The 19,190-nt window shown below is 48.8% G+C and overlaps 1 protein-coding gene across 1 annotated transcript in view; it reads right to left on the reverse strand.

The window, feature by feature from the left end:
- VPS37A (VPS37A subunit of ESCRT-I) overlaps positions 1–19,190 on the reverse strand; it is an 862,571-nt gene that overhangs the window by 92,927 nt on the left and 750,454 nt on the right. The window contains exon 10 of the mRNA XM_069631579.1: positions 16,709–16,852. Coding sequence (XP_069487680.1) covers positions 16,709–16,852 — 144 coding nt within the window. The remainder of the gene's footprint in view (positions 1–16,708; positions 16,853–19,190) is intronic.

Consider the following 19,190-nt stretch of genomic DNA (forward strand, 5'->3'; position numbering starts at 1 on the left):
ACTAGCCTTCGAAACTGGGCCCTCCTTACTCCCAAGTGATGTACCCTTTTCCTGGGGTGCAGGCTGGTGACGGAAGTCGTGTTCGTCTCCGGACGATTGATCTTCCGTGATGTTAATGGTCGAGGCACTATGTGCAAGTGTGGAGGCTTGCCTGATGTCGTGCGGCGACCTCGACCGGGACCCTTTCGGACCGCTCCTTCTGTGCCTCTTTCCGAGGTTTCGACGACGTCGAATCTCGGGTGGATTTTTTGTGTTTAGCGTGTGTATGTGTAACGCTTTTGTCGCCGGGGGACTTCCCCATAGTCGCCGGGAGGGACGACCTTCCGAGGCCGGGGACGTGCGTTCGGCTGTCTTTCGACGCCTTTGTGCCCTCGCCGTCCGAAAGTCCGGCGTCGCTGCCGTCGCTGAAGGCACCCTCCGCCTCCATAGCTGCTAGCTTGGCGTGGTGGGCCCAACGCTTGGTGGAGCGGTCCTTAAGAGTTTTGGGCTTAAACCTACTACAGGCCCTGCAACCCGCCTCGGGGTGGTCTCTGGGCAGGCAAAGGTTGCACGTAGCGTGCTTATCTACCCAAGGGTATTTCTTATTACACTTGGGGCAAAACTGAAAGGGCGTACCCTCCATACGCGCCTGTGGGCAGCGGGCAAGTGTGTGTAGGTAAGAAGGTGTCTATATGATTATATATATATATATATATATATATATATATATATATATATATATATATATATATATATATATATATATATATATATATATATATATATATATATATATATATATATATATATATATATATATATATACCCGAGTGTGGAAGTGTACCACCCCCCACTCTCCCTACTTGTAGGGCCGAGGCCAGCGGCCCAGGCCCGAGCCGAGCCGGAAGCCTCAAGGCCCAATCCGTCGGGTATTCGACGTTGATCTCTTCCCCGGTTCGGCGTCGAGATGTTGATCGACGAAAGGTTGCAAAACGGGGCAAATTAGAATTAGTTTTGAGTGAAAATATGGCAAAGCCAGGGAACTCCGATGAAGTGCTTCCGACCAGAATGGCGGAAAAAAACAATCTGGGGATCCTAGACGCGTGAGGGATCATGGGTACAGTGGACGTCACACTAGGGATAGTATTACTGGCACGCCCTGTGTCGACGCCCATTTTCGACTTTCGAAAAACAAACTGTAATACTCCGCAGCTTCCACTAGATGTCGGCCTATGCACAGCATGTGATCTAAGCAGATTCCTCAAGCCTCAGAAATATATATATATATATATATATGTGTAAGCAGCAACATATTTTCAGATATAAACATGTTCATAATACATAAAACAATGTGTCAGGCAAGGTAAGAGACAACAGCTTCACCGTATTTGGCTTACCTCATTGAAACAGATGGCGCAGCACTGCCCTTCCCATCTGTACCTCATCCGCTTGCTGCCTTTCCAGGCAGTAATGGCGTGTAAACGTGTGTGGAACAGACCATGCCGCCGCCTGGCAGATGTCTGTTAGAGGAATTCCCGCCCATAGAGCCGCGGAGGAGGCTGTCGATCTCGTGGAATGGGCTCTAGGGTACTCTTGTAGGGGTCTCCCGGCCTTGGAGTGACTAAAAGTAATCGTCGAAGAGACCCACCGAGCCAGCCCTTGCTTGGAAATTGCCCTTCCTCTCACCGACGGGCCATACGCAATGAACAGCTGTCTGGTAGTTCTGATATCCTGCGTCCTTTGCAGGTAAAATTTTAACGCCCTTTTGACATCCAGAGTATGAAGGGCTTTTTCCGCCGTCGACGACGGGGACGCAAAGAAAGTAGGAAGGACCAGGGTCGAGTGTTTGTGATAGACTGTCGGCACTTTCGGGATGAAAGTAGGGTTAGTTGATAAAATTACTTTGTCCTTAAAGAATCTCATATACGGAGGATCTATGACCAATGCCTGTAATTCCGACATTCTTCTAGCCGATGTAATGGCAATTAAGAAAGCCAGTTTCCACAATAGGAACTGCATAGATGAAGAGGACATTGGCTCAAACGGAGGCTTCATTAAGGCAGCCAACACCACATTTAAACTCCACGACGGTGGGAACCGTTTCGTAGGGGGGAAAGTTCTAAAGAGACCCCTCATGAAATGTTTCACCAGTCTGTCACTGAATAATGGTGAAGACTGTCTCCTCCTCGTAAACCTTGAAACGGCCGCCAAGTGTACTTTGATGGACGATGATGACAGCCCACTCTCAGCTAGGTGAAGAAGATACGGAAGAATTTGTTCGGGGGTTACTTCTAAAGGCTGAATTTCGTGTTGGGTTTGACACCACGCAGAGAACCTTCGCCATTTGTATATGTATGATTTGTTAGTCGAAGGGGCCCTAGCCGCCTGTAGAATTCTCCAGCAATCCGACGAGACTTTCAAGCTGCCAAACTCTGAGAAGTCAGGAGTCATGCTGTTAAGTTGAGGCTGTCCGGATTGTGATGCCACACCGTTCCCTTGCCCCTGGACAGTAGGTTCGGCACTTTCTGGAGAGTTATAGGCCGTTCCAACGACAGATGTAGGAGGTCGGAAAACCATGGTCGTCTCGGCCAGTACGGGGCCACTAGAATGACCCGGCATTTGTACCTGAGAATCCCCTGGATTGTCCTCCGTATAAGGGGGAACGGAGGGAAAGCGTACAGGAATTTGTCCGTCCAAGGAAACGAGAACGCTTCCCCCAGGGATCCTTTTTGAGGCCATCTGCTCGCGAACTGATCGCATTTCCTGTTTTCTTTCGTTGCGAAGAGGTCGATTGAGGGGGTCCCCCACCTTCCGAAGATTATTTGTATCTGACCGGTGTCCAGCTCCCACTCGTGTATTTGAGCCATTGTCCTGCTCAGGGAATCCGCTTGCACATTCTTCACACCCGGGAGATGGTAAGCCACTAAGGATATGTTGTGTTTCAACGCCCAGTGCCAGATCTTTTGCGCTTCCGCCGAGAGGGTCCTGGATCTGGTGCTGCCTTGCTTTATCAAGTAGAACATGGCTGTCGTGTTGTCTGTCAGCACTCTTACTCTTGATCCTTTGATATGTGGAAGGAATGATTTCAAGGCCCATTTCACTGCCCTCAGTTCAAGCACGTTGATGTGTAGGTGCGATTCGGTCGAAGACCATCTGCCCTGGGTTTGATGATCGTTCATGTGTGCACCCCAGCTCGTCAGGGAGGCATCCGTGATGATGGTGTTCTGAAATTCCGGCTCTTGTAGAGGAACCCCTCTGTCCAGGTTGTGAAAGATTTTCCACCATTGGAGGGATCTGATGACACCCTCGTCGTCGACGAGGATCCTGTCTGACCACCGGCCCGTGGCCTGCTTCCATCTGTCCGACAGGAATTCCTGTAGAGGCCTCATGAATAATCGGCAGTTCGCTACTAGGTGGATGCACGAAGCCATGGAACCCAGGATTGCCACATATTTTCTCACGGAAAATGTGCTCTGTAGGCGAAGTTGACTCGTCAGTTGTTCGATCTTCAATATTCTGTCTAGGGACGGTTTCACTATTCCCGAGTGGGTTTCGAATTGAGCTCCCAAGAACTTCAAGCTCCTTGAGGGCTTTAGAGAAGACTTTTCGAAGTTCACTGCGAACCCCAATCGTTGCAGAAGTTGTAAGGTAGCTTGTACGCTGTTGTTGGTCGACGCTGGGGAGGATCCCCTCACAAGCCAGTCGTCGAGGTACGGGTATACATGATGCCCTCTCTTTCGCAGCCAGGCTGCCACGGGTGCTAAACATTTTGTAAACGTTCTTGGGGAGGACTTTAGACCAAATGGGAGCACCGCAAATTGGTAGTGTGTCTGACCTACCATGAACCTCAGAAACCTCCTGTGTTTTTGACACACCGGAATGTGGAAGTAGGCGTCCTGTAGATCTAGTGAAGCCAGAAAATCGTCCTTTTGGACGGATTTGATCACCTCCTGCAGTGTAAGCATTTTGAATTTTTGACTCTGTAGGGTCTTGTTGAGGTCTCGCAGGTCGAGAATAGGGTGCCATTTTCCATTGGGCTTCTTTACCACAAAACACCGTGAGTATACCCCTAGGCCTTTCTGCGATGCAGGGACTAATTCGATGGCGCCTTTCTGTAACATGAGTGTTACTTCCTGCCGCAAGATGTTTAGATGTGGCTGGGATAGGTGTATTGGTGGACATTTTGGAGGTTTGCATTTGAATAGTAGGGAATGCCCGTACCTCACTGTGTCCAACACCCACTGATCTGTTGTGATGGTCTCCCATTCCTCGATGCAGCTTGACACTCTTCCTCCCAGAACGGTACGCTTCCCGTCATTGCTGGTCTTTCTGCTTGCTCGTCAACGACGAATAAGTTGGTCGTCTCTTGGAAGACTGGAAGTTTCTGCGCCGGTTTGAGGTCTGCGAGGCGCGTCTATATCCCTGGGAAGGATACGCTGATCTACCAAAAGATCTATCCCTGGTCGCTGAGAATCTTGAGTTTCCAGATGCTCCTCTAAAGGGACGAAAAGAACGAAAAGGCTTACCGCTCTGGAGCGAACCCAACGAGCGTGCTGTATCTGAGTCCTCCTTCATGCCCTTCAAGGCCTCATCCACCTTTTCTCCGAAAAGAAGATCCCCTTCAAAGGGCATGTCCAAGACTTTATACTGTACTTCGGGTCTGAAGTTGGTGCACTTAAGCCAGGCCTGGCGTCTTAGAACAACTCCGTTATTTATTTGTTTAAAACCCGAATCTGCCAGGTCCACCGCTATATTAATAGCATGATTCGATGCTTCTTCGCCTTCTCGAACCAGGGACATCGCCGTTCTTCTATGTTCTTCCGGGAGGTGGTCCAGGATAGGTGCCAGTCTGTGCCACATCTCCCTGTCATATCTGGCCACAATCGCTAGGGAGTTAGCTGCTTTCACCGTCGAGGCCCCCACAGAAAGAACCTTCTTTCCAAACACGTCCTGGCGCCTCGCCTCATTATCTGGAGGGGTAGAACATTTATGTTGGGCCTTTGCTTTTCTCGTCGCCGCCGACGACACCACCGAGTCTGGCGTAGGTTGAGACGAAAGACACTTCGGTGTAGAGTCTGGGACTTTAAATTTCTTTTCAATGCGGCCTTCGACAGCCGGCTCAGAAAATGGGTGACGCATGGTTTGAACACCTTCTTTCCAGACATGGTCTAAAATGGGTATTGAAAATATTGAGCGTCTACTCTTGCCCATATGGTCAAAGAGAAAACAGTCCTTTTTCTCCTCCTGCTGGACCAGGCCAAGCTCCTTGCACGCTTTTTCCATCATAGAATGAAAGGCACCTATATCGTCCAGTGGCGACGGGTGAGTAGGACTCTTTGGTGTTTCCATTTCCACATCCGATACCCAGGATGGATCCCTAGATGGTGAGAGGGATATATCTGACACTGACCCGTGGTCAGATAGGGAGTCCGAAAGCTCACCTTCCTCCTGGAACGCTGGAGTAGTTGGAACCCCGATCGACTTGGTTAGGTGGTGTGAAGGGCCGGGCTCGTCGACGGGGGGGTGTCGACGGTATAGGTGGAAGCCTTTCGTCCAGCGATTTCAGCAGCGAGTGCAAAGAGGACAGTACCTCCATGGACAGGGTCGTCTGAGAGCTTGGAGGCTGGGTAAACACCTGAGAGCAGGTTGCTCCTGATGGAAACCTGGCTCGTAGACCGAGGTCCTCCGGGCTCACAATTCTGAAGCCGTCGTCTTCTTTCGAGGCAATTGACGCTGCCTGTTCCTGTAGCAATGTGTCAGGCAACCCCACATCAAATACTTCTGGTCTCCAAGCCAGAACTTCCGTCGACGAGGACATCGTCGTCGAGGTTGTCGCTGGGTTGACGACGGGTGAAATCGACTGCGTCAGAGGCAGTGAGGACACCGACTGGATCGTCGTCGTCGACGTTGGGCCTGCAGGTGGTTTAGGCGGTCCCGCCTTCACAGCGCTCTCCCTGCGTTTCTCCGAATCTCTACTCGTGGCTGATCTGTGTTGATCGCCCGAGGAGGATTTAGGCCTCTCCTTTCCTTTCTTTAACGAGGTTGACGAAGATGTCTTTCTTGAGTCTTTAGCAGAATCCTTAAAAGAGTGACTTTGTGGAACGTCCTTTTCCACCGGTCGTGACTTCTTAGCCAGAGGCTCCGACGAAGTCTAGCGCCGATGAGCTCCAGATGTTTTCGCCGAGGCCACGCTGCGCACAGAGCCCACCTCAGACTGAGAGTACGCTCCCGCACCGTCATTTAACCAGGATACCAGTCGTCGGTTTCGATCCTTCAGGGTTTTCTGGGAAAAACCCTTACATATTTCGCACTGGTCTGCCGAGTGGTGAGGGTGGAGGCAATAAATACAGTCTAAATGGCCGTCCCCCTCATAAACCTTCTTCAATCCGCACGTGGCACACGGGCGAAATAGAGGTTTTCCCGACATTCCGTTAAAACTCCCAAACTCACAGGAGTTCGACAATTTGACAAATTCTAGCAGTAGAGACTACGCGAGGAGATCCCACTATCTTTGGAGACGGTTGAAATCTGACGGGACCCGCGGGGGCGGGGCCTTTTATACCATTACGTCCAACGGGGCTTGCGTGGACGGCCCCGGAGAGGACGTAGATGTGGATAGGACACACAAGTGTCGGAAGTTTTTTCCTATAGAAAACGACTATATATGTGTACCGAGGGTTCCCAGTCTGGCGACGGGGAATATTCTAAGCATGTGAATCCATGAAAGATCCAATGCTGGAGAAAGTGGTGTGTGCCAATCTCTCATAGTATAAAGTTTTAGGAGGGATACAAGGTATCCTTCTATCCGTAAGAACTGTAGTTACTCAAGGATAAATAAAGAATCTCAAAGGAGAACTCAAAGGGTTCCCAGCAACACTGCCCATAAAGAGCTGTGTGCTGCAAAAGTAAAATACAGATGCCTTTGAAGAGATATGGAGGAAAGAAGACTCCATAAAAGAAGGTAAACCACAGAACAGTGTTCCAAAAGTCAGAGCAAATAAGAACGGATGAATGGAAAAAGAATCCACTCATTCAGGATACAACAAAAAAAGGTCCAGAAGTCCAGAAAAAAGTACTGGGGTTCTCACTAGGAGAGGGGAGGAAACATACAAATTCTAACTCTTCCTAACAAAGATTATCTGAATATGTAATCAATTCAAGAACAGGTGAAGATCCCAAACAGTGATTTTTCCAGTCAATGAATTGGGAAACACAGTCAAACCATGTAGAATTAAGCATAGCTACACACAGGGATAAATGCAACAATCATGGCAGTTGCCATGATATACATATATAATTGTTTAAAAACACATGATCTTTATAAATTGAGTATAGGAACATGAACATCATAGCATGAAATATGTTGGGTAGAATATACCAAACGCAGGACACAGCGTTGTTCACAGCAGCATTTTATCTCCTGCGTGGGATTGTACTCCCCTTAAAGATGTCCGACACTGTATCAGTGGAAATAATGGCACGTAAACAGTGATGACATAGGTCACGTATTGGGTGACCGCCACGTGATGAATCCATTGTACCATTTCATGCGAATGCGGGACGGGAGGCTGCATGCAGTCGGTTACAGTTTCCCGCACTCTTCATGATAAGTGAGGGGAGTTATTCTTGAGTTTTGGATTGTTTCAGAAGACCTGGTCTTAGAGAATTCTCTATTTTTTAGAGACTCTTCTATTTTGTAGATCGGTTCAGTCTAAAATAGATGCTCTAATTGATTTTGCAGAACATATTCTGAATTGTTATTGTGGTGGACTGGATGAGCTTGACAATATGTTCTAAGAGCCATAATATACCAGTAAGTGTAATTCAAACTTATGGATGAGTGCGTTTTGCATGATATTGGCTTTTATGTTACATTCAGAGATGCATTCCCAGTACAACAGGGATTGTTTGTATTCATTTTAAGCTTCTGGAAGTTGGAGCTGACTGTTGAAGTTGAAGGTCAGTTTTCTTGACATTGTTGCTTAATAGTATGACGTAGATTATCATTATTTTGAATTCAATTGTGAGATCAAATTGAATTGATTGTATTTTTTCTGATTTCAGTTCCGTTGTGGCTATTTACAACATATGAGTCTACAGGTCAGTAGACATATATAAATGATACATGGACTCTTGTATTTCTTTGATACCGGTCAGGACATCAGCCTAAAAGATATTCCTTTCTATTTATCATATTGTTTACAGAAGACATACTTTGTAAAGATAATATCCCCACCTGATGAAGGGAGAACTGCCCCTGAAACGCATAGTATTAATGGAAGCATTTTGAAGAAGAACCATCTTTTTGGATGTTGAACTGTTCCTCACATATTATACTGTGAAATCGTCTGAGTGTATCAATGTGTTTTCAAATACCCATTTTATATGGGATCAACATATGATGTTCATTACTAAGAAATATGTATAATATTCTTCTTCCTTTCTGTACAAAAACTTGATACATGTGATTGTATATTTTAATTTAATTCTCAATTAAGAAAAGGTTTGTATTTTTTGAAAAAACATTTAATTAGAATATTTTTCTTGAATTTACTAATAAAACTAATTCCTCACAAGAGTGGCTGGATATCTCTTCAAATTTCTCAACGCGCATTATGTATTTCGTTTGGCTACCCTGCAAGAGCCCTACATACCTTCTGGTTCAGTGCTTTCATTGTCTTCATGCCGCAGAAGTACCGGAAGGCGAGCCCGTGGTGTGGGGAGCTGGCACCCTACATTCCTGAGTACCATATTCTGAGGGTGGAAGAAGGCTGGTTTCTCCTGCTGCTCAGTCTTCAAAATCACACCTGGAAGCGTGATGATCCAGCACCCCTGCCAAGACACAAAGAACTTTGCGTCCCAGCGATCAGGTATTTGACACAGTGCCAAATGTGACATTCCCCAGGAAGGAGTCAGCCTGGTGGGGGTATTGTATAAATATGGGACTTACCAGAAGGCAATTACCCTTCTTCTGTGCCACAAAGTCCTTGATGTATGGGGAGGAAACCTACTAAAAACGTGAGAAATGCGTGGTGAAGGAGACCTACTTCACCACTCCAATGTTCGAGTCTGCGAAGTAATGACTGCAGCCCCAGTGGGTCAGAAGCGGCAGGCGAGGTGGGGGCACGTGCACTGAAGCCTGGGGTACTAGAGGCAGAGTGCATTGGCCGCGGGAAGAACCTCTAGACGGACAAAAACAGGAGGAAAAAAAGAGTTTAAACCAACATGTGTGAGGAGGGTATGCTGGTAGTAAATGTGACGGGGACCTGTATCAAAAAAATAAAGTGGGAAAGGAAAAGAACTGGGAAAAAGAAAAGAACCCTCAGCAGGTAGTTGAAACAAGGCTTCTAGTCTTATAGAGGAGTAAAAAGGACTGGCAGTTGGTGCCTGTGGGCAGAGGGAGCAGGGATTGGGCACAACCAGTACCGACAGACCCTTCATAATGCATACAATTTAAAGGGAAACAATATTTCTCGGTGCAAAAAAGGCTCTGGTCTGGTCACTAAAAGTAATGGAGGAAACGGGATGAGACTTAGGAGTTAGTTTGCAGACTAATAGTGAACAAAACAGGAAACCAACACTGCTAAATCTGGCACAATCTGCACTGCCTTCTAAAATGAAAGTATTTCTAGGATGGTAACTGATGGGTTAAGGAAGTACATTTTACTGCAGCAGCCAATCAAATGCCTTGCTCCATGGCCCGCTCGTTCCAACTGGCTATTTCTTTTACACTAAAAATACTACTTATGTTCTCTCAAAGCTCATTTATGGTGAGCTCATGACTTATTCTCCTCAATTTCTATGTTTGACTTCTCATTGGCTCAACTAAGTATGTCTAACATCTAAAATTCGTTATAGCGTTTCACTTGTCCACTACCTGGATAGCAGATACAATTTTTTATGTGGGTGACAATCCTTCTCTGCATGAGCAATAGTAAATAAAAGTTTGGAATTTGTAAAAAGGGGGAATAATTAAGAGATTATTGTAGCAGGAAACCACTGCACCCAAGTAATTTAATGCGTAGAAAGCTCTATCCTGCATACGTTTATGGACCTTTACAAATAATTAACAGCCCTGTAGTGCCTACGTAAGTAATTATGGTGACCCAATATCGTTTTTGGAGGGTTTGATTTTACTTTAAAATGTGCTGTCAAGCCACCATAATTACGACAGTGAGTTTACAGCGTGTGCTGAGATGGTGACATCCCGATTCTGTAATCCCCTAACTTAGCTAGTAATTACTTTAAAATTCTGAAAATGTGTGCATTCTAGCTTTTGCACAGACAGCAGAGTGTTAATAGACATAGTAAAAAGACATCAGTCCCCCACGGTCAATGGAAGTCTTTTTGCTTTGTGAATTAATATTGTGCAGTATGTGCAAACACTATCCTGCAAACTTTTTGGGACCTTTAAGAGTAATTGCCATACATAGAGGTAATATAGAAATAATTATGGTCACTTGACAGCACGCAGCCAGAGGCATGTTAAAGTCTGCAATTGTCTGACCCTCAAAAACCTAAGCCAATAACAAATGCCTGATCCTGAAATGGCTTCTGACTGAGACAAAACATTGCAGCCAAACACCACCCAGGATATGCCTTCGACATGCAAACCCCTCACCCCTACATCATCTATGGCAATCATTGAACCTCCCATATAGGTGTGGGCCAAAAAAAAAATTGAGTTTTCAATTTTCACAAACTCAGTGAGCCATTCTAAGGATGAGGTGAACCCTTTGTGGTCTGCCCTCCAGCTCTCCATATCAGCTGAGAGGGTAGTGAGAGGTGCAGTGTTCTATTGTGTGAAGATTGGCAAAGTGGCAAAGAGTTCCAGGAGGACTAGTAAGCACCCCTGACCATTGTGCAAGAATGAAGTGGCAAATATAACTATATCATCGTCTCTGGAAGGTGGTTTGCTCCCATGGTCAACCGAATACAGAAAAGATATGTTCATAAAAAACGAGGTTTGTTAACATATGTCTCAAAAATGAGGTTTTAAAAATAATAGTGTCCTTTTTTGCATGTTTTTTAGATCTGTGTGAAGAAAACGGTCCAAAAACAGCATGTCGTATGAAACATTTCTGTTACAGAACATCACTTAGCTACTGCGGAACACGTTACTTACCTGTAATTGTTGTTCTCCAGCATGGGTCTGGCATGGATTCACATGCTCATGAATATTCCCCGTCGTCAGGCCGGGAATCCTCAATAAAGAAAAAATCAATATCAGTTTCGTTTCTGATCTGTCTTTCTCAGTAGTAACCAATCACTGGTCGAAGGGTCATACTGCCCCCAGCCAATGACTGCCCTCTTCCTAAGCCCCGCCTCTGGCAGCCATCCTCAGATTTGGTAGCAAGCAAAGTGGCAGTATGACCAAGTGAAGAGCCGCAGAGGGGTAGGAGGGAGGGTTCGCATGTGAATCCATGCCAGACCCAAGCTGGAGAACAACAGTTACAGTTAAGTAACTTGTTCCTTCTCCAGCATGGGGTCTGGCATGGATTCACATGCTCATGAATATAAGAATACATAGCAGTACACACATGCACAACCAACGGGAGGTGGAAAAGGCTTAACATTAAGCATTACATCAACAACTCAACATTAAGCAATTCTTACCTCCTCACCAGGCTCACCTTAGGCGAACAGGTTGCGCAGCACTGCTTGGCCGACCCTGGACTACTCCCTGGAATCCCGGCTGACGCAGTAGAATCTCGTGAAGGTGTGCGTCGACCTCCACGTAGCAGCCCTGCAGATGTCCAGCAGGGGCACACCAGAGAAGAACGCCATGGTAGCAGCAATAGCTCTGGTCGAATGGGCTCTCGGACGGCCAGGCAACGGCCGGTTTGCCAACCGATGACAGTGCATGATGCAGCCGGAGAGCCATCAGGAAATGGAAACCTTCGAGAGAACCTTCCCTTGGTTCACAGGTCCAAAGTTCACAAATAGCTGTGATGTCATCTGAAAACTCTTCGTGCGGTCCACGTAGAACTTCAGCGCTCTAGACACATCCACCCTTGTGTCGGGAAAAGTCAAGTATGGAGGCTTGCAGGATAGTGCCTGGATCTCTCCCACTCGTCGTGCGGAGGTGATGGCCACAAGAAACGCAGTCTTCCATGACAGGAACTGCAGCGGTGCCAAATGCAGGGGCTCGAATGGCGCCCCCATGAGCCTGGTCAGCACCACGTTGAGCTCCCACGCCGGGGCAGGGGCCATCACTGGCGGGAACGATCGGAACAGTCCCTTCATAAATTCCTTCACCAGGCAATGGGACCTCAAGGACACCCCTCCTGAGGTTCTGGTGTATCGGGAGATCGCAGCCAGATGTATCTTGATGGAGGCGCGAGCCAGTCCAGCCTTGGCCAGCGACAGTAGGTACGGCAGCACTTGAGGGGCCGTAATCCGTAGAGGGTTAATCTTCTGTGCACGGCACCAGACAGAGAACCTCTTCCTCTTATGTCCGTAGCACTTGAGAGTTGAGGGCGCCCTGGCCTTTGCAAGAACCTCTCTGCAGTCAGCCGGGATATCGTACCCTCCAAACTTTAGTGCTGCAGGAGCCAGGCCTGCAAGCTCAGCGACTCCGGGTTGTGATGAAGTATGGCGCCTCCTACTCTGGAGAGAAGATCCGCGTCTGTCGGCAGCTTGACTGTTGGGGACGCTGACAAGTCCAGAAGGTCCAGGAACCAGATCTGCCTCGGCCACGCCGGTGTGACGAGGATCATCCTGCACCGGGACCTCTTGAGCTGGTTAACAAGTCGGAGCAGCAACGGCAACGGAGGGAATGCATATAGGAACAGGCCGTCCTAGGGGAACGAGAAAGCATCGCCCATGCTCCTCGGCTGGGGAAACCTGCTGGCGAACCTCTGGCACTTGGAGTTTGTCGCTGTCGCGGACAGGTCGATCTGCGGTTTTCCCCATCGTCAAAAGAGTCGATCCACTTGATCCTGACGTAGTTCCCACTCGTGGCACGAGCGCAGCTCCCTGCTGAGTGAGTCGGTGATGGTTTTCCTTATCCCTGCCAGATGAAAGGGCACCAGAAACGGCCCAATGCCACAGATCCTGGGCTTCCTTGGAGAGGGCTGGAGATCTGGTTCCTCCCTGCTTCCGGATGTAGAACATCGTGGTGGTGTTGTCGGTGAAGATTCTCACCACCTTGCCCTTGAGGGACGGGAGAAAGGACATGAGGGCCCAGAACACTGCACAGAGCTCCAGGATGTTGATGTGGAGCGGCTTCTCCTCCAGGAGCCAAAGGCCTCTCGTGTGAAGTCCTCCAGTGTGCTCTCCCCAGCCTTCCAGGGAGGGATCTGTCGTCACCATTATCTGGTGAGATGGAGTCTGAAAGTCTGTCCCCGCCGTCAGATGAGCACGGGTTCCCCACCACCGGATCCCTCGTCGGAAGATCTCGTTGAGCGGGATCCTGTCCTCGAAGCTGCCCGTAGCTTGGATCCAGCGGGCGTCGAGAAACTCTTGCAGAGGGCGCATCCGAAGCCTGCACAGGCGCACGAGATATATGCAGGAGGACATCATCCCGAGGAGGGACTTGATGGACCTCACCCTGGCCACGTCCGTGGCCAGCAGATGCTGCACCTTGCCCAGGATGGCCTTCATCCTTTCCTCCGACGGCAAGGCCAGACGCGCCACTGTGTCGAGCTTGGCTCCCAGAAACAGTGCGACTTGCGACGGGACCAGGTGGGATTTGGGAAAGTTGATGGAGAATCCCAGGTCCATGAGCAGCTGGACGGTCTTCGCTGTGTGATCTATGGCGAGCTCCCTTGTCCTTGCTCGGATGAGCCAGTTGTCAAGGTAGTGGTAGACGTGGATTCCCTACAGGCGAAGCCGCGCCGCCACCAGCTATCCCAGCACGTGCTGGAGGGTGACCATCCGGAACTTCTGTGCCTTGATGTACTTGTTCAGTCGTCACAATTCCAGGATGGGGCGCCATCCTCCTGTCTTCTTTTTCACGAGGAAGTACCTTGAGTATACTCTGGAGCCCCGCAGCCTCTTCGGGACAAGCTCGATGGCACCTTTTTTGAGCATCGCCCTTACCTCCAATAGCAGTTGAGGGACGTGATTTTCCTTCCTAGCCACGGGAGGAATGCGGGGGAACTTTTTTAGAAATTCGATGGCGTGCCCTTGGGCCAGGGCGTCCAGCACCCAATGGTCGGTGGAGATGGACTCCCACACGCTGACGAACTTCGCCAGCCGGACTCCCACCGGGGTGCTCCGGTGGGGGCCCGACACTGCTGTCGGTTCAATCTTGCTTGAAGGACGCCTTGCCGCCTTGGCCTCGCTGGCGACGACGGCGGGGTCCACCCAACTTGCCTCGCCCTCTATAGGCTTCCTGCGACGAGGAGCGGGCCGCTTGGCGGTACGTAGAGGAGCCACTGCCGAATCCCTTGGAGGCACCCTGCTTGCCTCCAGTGCTCCGAAAGGACCGCCTTCGTTGCCGGAGAACGCCTAGGGCCTTAGCGGTCTCTGTGTCCGCCTTGATGGCTTGGAGGGACTCATCCACTTTTTTCCCAAACAGATTGTCCCCATCGAACGGCATGTCCAAAACCTTGGCCTGGCGGAAATCCGTCACCTTGAGCCACCCTCTTCGTCTAAGGCAAATGCCGTTGCCTAGATGGCGGAAACCGGTGTCGGCAATGTCCGATGCCACCGTAATGGCATGGTCCGACGCCACTTCGCCTTCTCGCAAGATCTCCAGGGCCTCGGCTCTCTTGTCATCCAGTAGGAAGTCCAACAGGGGGGCGATCTTGTACCTTAACTCCCTGTTGTAGTGGGCCACGATCGCAAGGGCGTTGGCCGCCTTAATCATCGTTGCTGCCGACGAGATAACTCGTCGTCCCATTGCGTCCAGCTTCTTTCCTTCGCCGTCCGGCGGGGAAGTTGACGTTGAGGCCGATGCCACCTCTGCTTTCTTCTTGGCCGCCACTGAGACGACCGAGTCAGGGGTCGGTTGCGCCCTAAGGCACAAAGGGCCTGCGTCTGGGACCCGGTACTTCTTCTCGTACCGATCCCGCATCGTAGACAGGTTCTTGAGAAGGGTGAGACCCTCGTCCCAGATGTTATCCAGCAGAGGCACGGCGAGGACTGTTTTCCTCTTAGCCTCGCGCCGTTGGTAAAGGAAACCTTCCTTCTCTTCGGGGCAGAGCTGAAAAAGCTCGGATGCCCTGGCGATCATTGCATGGAAAGGTCCGATCTCGTCGGGTGGGGAGGCCCGGGCTGGGGGCGATGGGAGCTCCGTCCCATCGTCACCGCCGTCGTCGTCGGTACCCGTCGTGGCCATGTCCGTTCCCGTGTCATCCCCAGGGACGGGGGACGTGGGCAAAGGTTGAGTAGGCCGCGAGGGCTGAAAAGGTGGGGCTGGATGGATCCGTCTTCTCTTGTTCGGGGGGGGGCTTCCCGCCAGGCCTGGCTCTGGCAGCCGGGGTCTTCATGGGGGTCTTTTCGATGGGTCTGAAAGAGGCTTCCCTCCGCGGAGGCAGGGAGACTCTGGGCCCCGAGGTCGCCTCCACTGGTGTAGCCTCCACAGGCTGCGCAGGGCCGCTGCGACTTCCTCGATAGAGGCCTTGGCTGGGTGAATCAAGGCCTTTGCCACCTTGTGTGGGCCTGTGGCCTTCACCTTGGGGGGAGGGTCACCACCTCGCTCCCCCTCGGCCGGATCCTTCGAGCTCGACCGGGGCCTCTCCAGAAGCTTCGCCGGGTTCTCGGCCTTCCTCTTCCCTGAGCCAGAGCGTTGGCTTTTAGTTGATGGCGCTGGAGAGGGTGCGCCCTGCCTGGCAGCCGAGGAGCCCGATCGTTCGGCGCTCCCGGTGCCCGCGGACTCACTGTGCTTTGCCTTCTGTTGGGCCCCCGTCGCCAGGGCGCCCTCACAGGACTTAGAAGACCGCTCGGACTACTTCTTCTTCTCACCTGACGGGCTCTTTCCTACCAGCCAGTTGGAGAGACAGAGGTGTCGGTCAGTGATGGTCCTCTCTGACATGTTCCTGCAAAACGCATTCCTTCTCCACGTGCGTTTTGTCCTCATGAAGGCAGTAGAGACATTTCGAGTGCCCGTCCTCCTTGAACACATTCTGCAGCTGGCATCCAGGGCAAACCCTGAACAGCTTTCCGGGCGTCGAGCTTCCTTTCTCCTGGGCCATGTTCGAGGTAGGCCGCAGAAACTTCTGGACTCCTCCAAGAAGCGTAACTCGATGAGATCTTCACCCTTGAGGGGCGTAGAAAAATCCGACACGGATCCCCGTTACTCGGATGTAGAGACGGTGGAGCTTGAGGCTCTATTTGACCGAAAAATGAGAAATTCACCTTGAAAAAGCGCGAAAACGCAGCAAAAGCTCGAGAGCTGAATACGAGGACTCCCAACACTTGAGAGTGCGGTAAAAATTTGAGGATGGCTGCCAGAGGCGGGGCTTAGGGAGAGGGCAGTCATTGGCTGGGGGCAGTATGACCCGTAGACCAGTGATTGGTTACTACTGAGAAAGACAGATCAGAAACAAAACTGATACTGATTTTTTCTTTACCGAGGATTCCCGATGAGGAATATTCATGAGCATGTGAATCCATGCCAGACCCCATGCTGGAGAACTATTAATACATTGGCTTTCAGAAACACAGGTTTACACTCACTTTGACAAGTATAAGTGGAGCTAAACATGTTGAGCATAGAAAACGTGTACCATATGAATCATCACTTCACTGTACACTTGCAGACACTATCTGACATAATTACCGTTCTCTTCTCCATAAAGTTACTGAGAAAATCATCAATCTCTGTTTTCCCCTCTAGAAAATCTTCTGCGATAGTGTCAGACTCCTCTTCTGCTTCGTGGGCTGCTACTTTCAACCTGGCCTGGAGAGCACTGAGACTGCAGCTCTACAGAAGTCACAAAGCAAAGTATCACTGCAATGTAATTAGATACATTTTCATTTTTGTGCAAATGCCTTCTGTACTTTTACTCCTTACTGCCCATTTACTTTGTCTCCTGGAGGGGGAGACTGGTGTACTTTTGCACATCATAAGGAAATCTATTCAACTTGGAAACCTAGGCCAGTACTTCTTAACCAAATGAATGGATCAACCGTGAGCAAATTAGATCAGAATCATTTTTGTTGAAGTGTTCCTGGTTTAAAAACGAACCATACACCATTAATAACAATAAAATATGCAAAGCATAAGACAACATAGATAATATAAAACGTGTACATGAATAAGATTGTTAATTATATTCCTCCCATCGTCCTTGAATTTTAAGAAAAAAAACTCTTATTTATAGACGGCTTAAGTTGATCCTATATAAAAGTTGTGCTAGGGAAATAAGTAATGCGATGGGGCGACCACTAAGTTTCATCTCCCACAGGCAATGTCAGGGCTCACACATGAGATTGTCAATAATTCTTCAAAAACACAAAAACCTTAAGTGTGAAAGGGCTTCACAGAATGAAACCAAATATTTCAGGTTTTCGATGTATTGCGAGCAATATCGACATAAAGGTCTCTGGGTTTTTCAGCAATCCCACAAGCTCAAATTCTCCTTAGTATACAAAAGATGGAGTCTACATCTCAAGATGGTATCCCTGAACCTTAGGAGTGTTCCAAGTATAAAGGTTGCTGGCCTAACGTTTTGTGGGTAGCCGCAAAGTTTACAAGGTGCTTAAAGTTCCCCAACTTCTCACAAGTCATAATCCAATGCAGCCTCTGTAGCGGTTTCTTGTACAGAAATGGATTAACCATTGCATCATTCATATTTAACCAGCTAGGAGGACCATAGGATTTCTTACATAGAAACAATCGTTGACAGAAAAGACACATATTCCAGGAGACAATTCCTAGTTCATAGTGGATTGCTGGCATTGGCGTCCCTTTAGGCAATATTACATTTTTCCAGAGAAAGCCCTCAAGGGCAGTCAGATCAATGTCAAATAATGCATGGTAGATCTCAAGGATGTAGAGAGCAAAACAAAAGAGTTGATGGCTGGCAGGTTTAGAATCAATCTAAAAATCTGGCATTGCTCTGGGCAACACTCCTAACCATCGTTCTTCGCCTAAGCCAAGCCATTACAAAAGGGGTTGCAGATGGAATAAAAAACAGTAGTGTGGAAGGTTGCCAGAGCAGTGGCAATGGTTCAGATTAATTCAAAACCTTCCACCCATCACTTTCTTGGTTATAGTTTGTCTCACTATGTGATAGAGGGTATGCCCAGACATGGATCCCTTGCTCGCTGATCCATAGGGAACCAAGCAGCACTTCACTGATGAGGCCCAACAAGGCCGAAACATGTCTGGGGTTGCTTGTGTTTCCGGACAGAGGGGACCCGGCCTACCAGTTTGGGCTCAGCTACTCCCATTGGTGGCAGTGCCCGACTGATTTGCATATGGCTGAACCCCTTTAGCAATGGCGCAGATGGGCTAAGAAACGGCAGTCTGGAAGGTTGCCCAGAGCAGCGCCAGTGGATCAGATTAATTCAAAACCTTCCAGCCATCACTAAGATTTTTGGTTGTAGATTAGAGAGGGCACCACTTTCATTTCGTAAAATTTGATTACCGGCAAAAGTGAAAATTACCAAACTTTTTATGAAAGTGTTTCATTTGTGATAATAAATTAGAAGCTTTACTTTTCAGTAGATTCATAAGAAACATTGTATTTGGCTGAGCTGAGATAGTAAATCTCAAATATTTTAAATTGTTAACCATCTCCAATCTATGGCCTGATAACCACCAATTAGATCTATTCCGCTTTCGACTGGCTGTAAAATGCAAGACCTTAGTCTTCATATCGTTTCCGACAAGGTCATTAGCCACCGTTCATTATTTGAAGGCAGAGTGTAAGCGCTGCAAACCTATTTGAGTATAATATAGGAGGATGACATTATCAGCCTAAGTAATACATGCTAATTTTGTGTCATACATTTTTTGGGAGATAAAAGCAGCCCTGGGTAGTATCTCAGAGGTATACATTGTAAAGAGTGAAGGGGAGTCATCTGTATTCCTATCCTCTATATGGCAGAGTAGAAGCACAAAGCAACCCAGCCAAGGTTCTCTATAGGGTAGCAATGGACGAGCAACCAAGGCTTAAGCTCTCAGGAGGTGATGCGGGCTGGTACTTGATATGATATGATATGATATGGTATTTGTAACGCGCCTATACACAAGTGTTTCAAGGCGCGACGAGGCAGGGAGGGAGGGAAACAAGGGGAAGACAGACAAACGATCC

This window comes from Ambystoma mexicanum, chromosome 6q (genome assembly GCF_040938575.1).
Source record: "Ambystoma mexicanum isolate Mex_15411 chromosome 6q, UKY_AmexF1_1, whole genome shotgun sequence".
NCBI lineage: Eukaryota > Metazoa > Chordata > Amphibia > Caudata > Ambystomatidae > Ambystoma > Ambystoma mexicanum.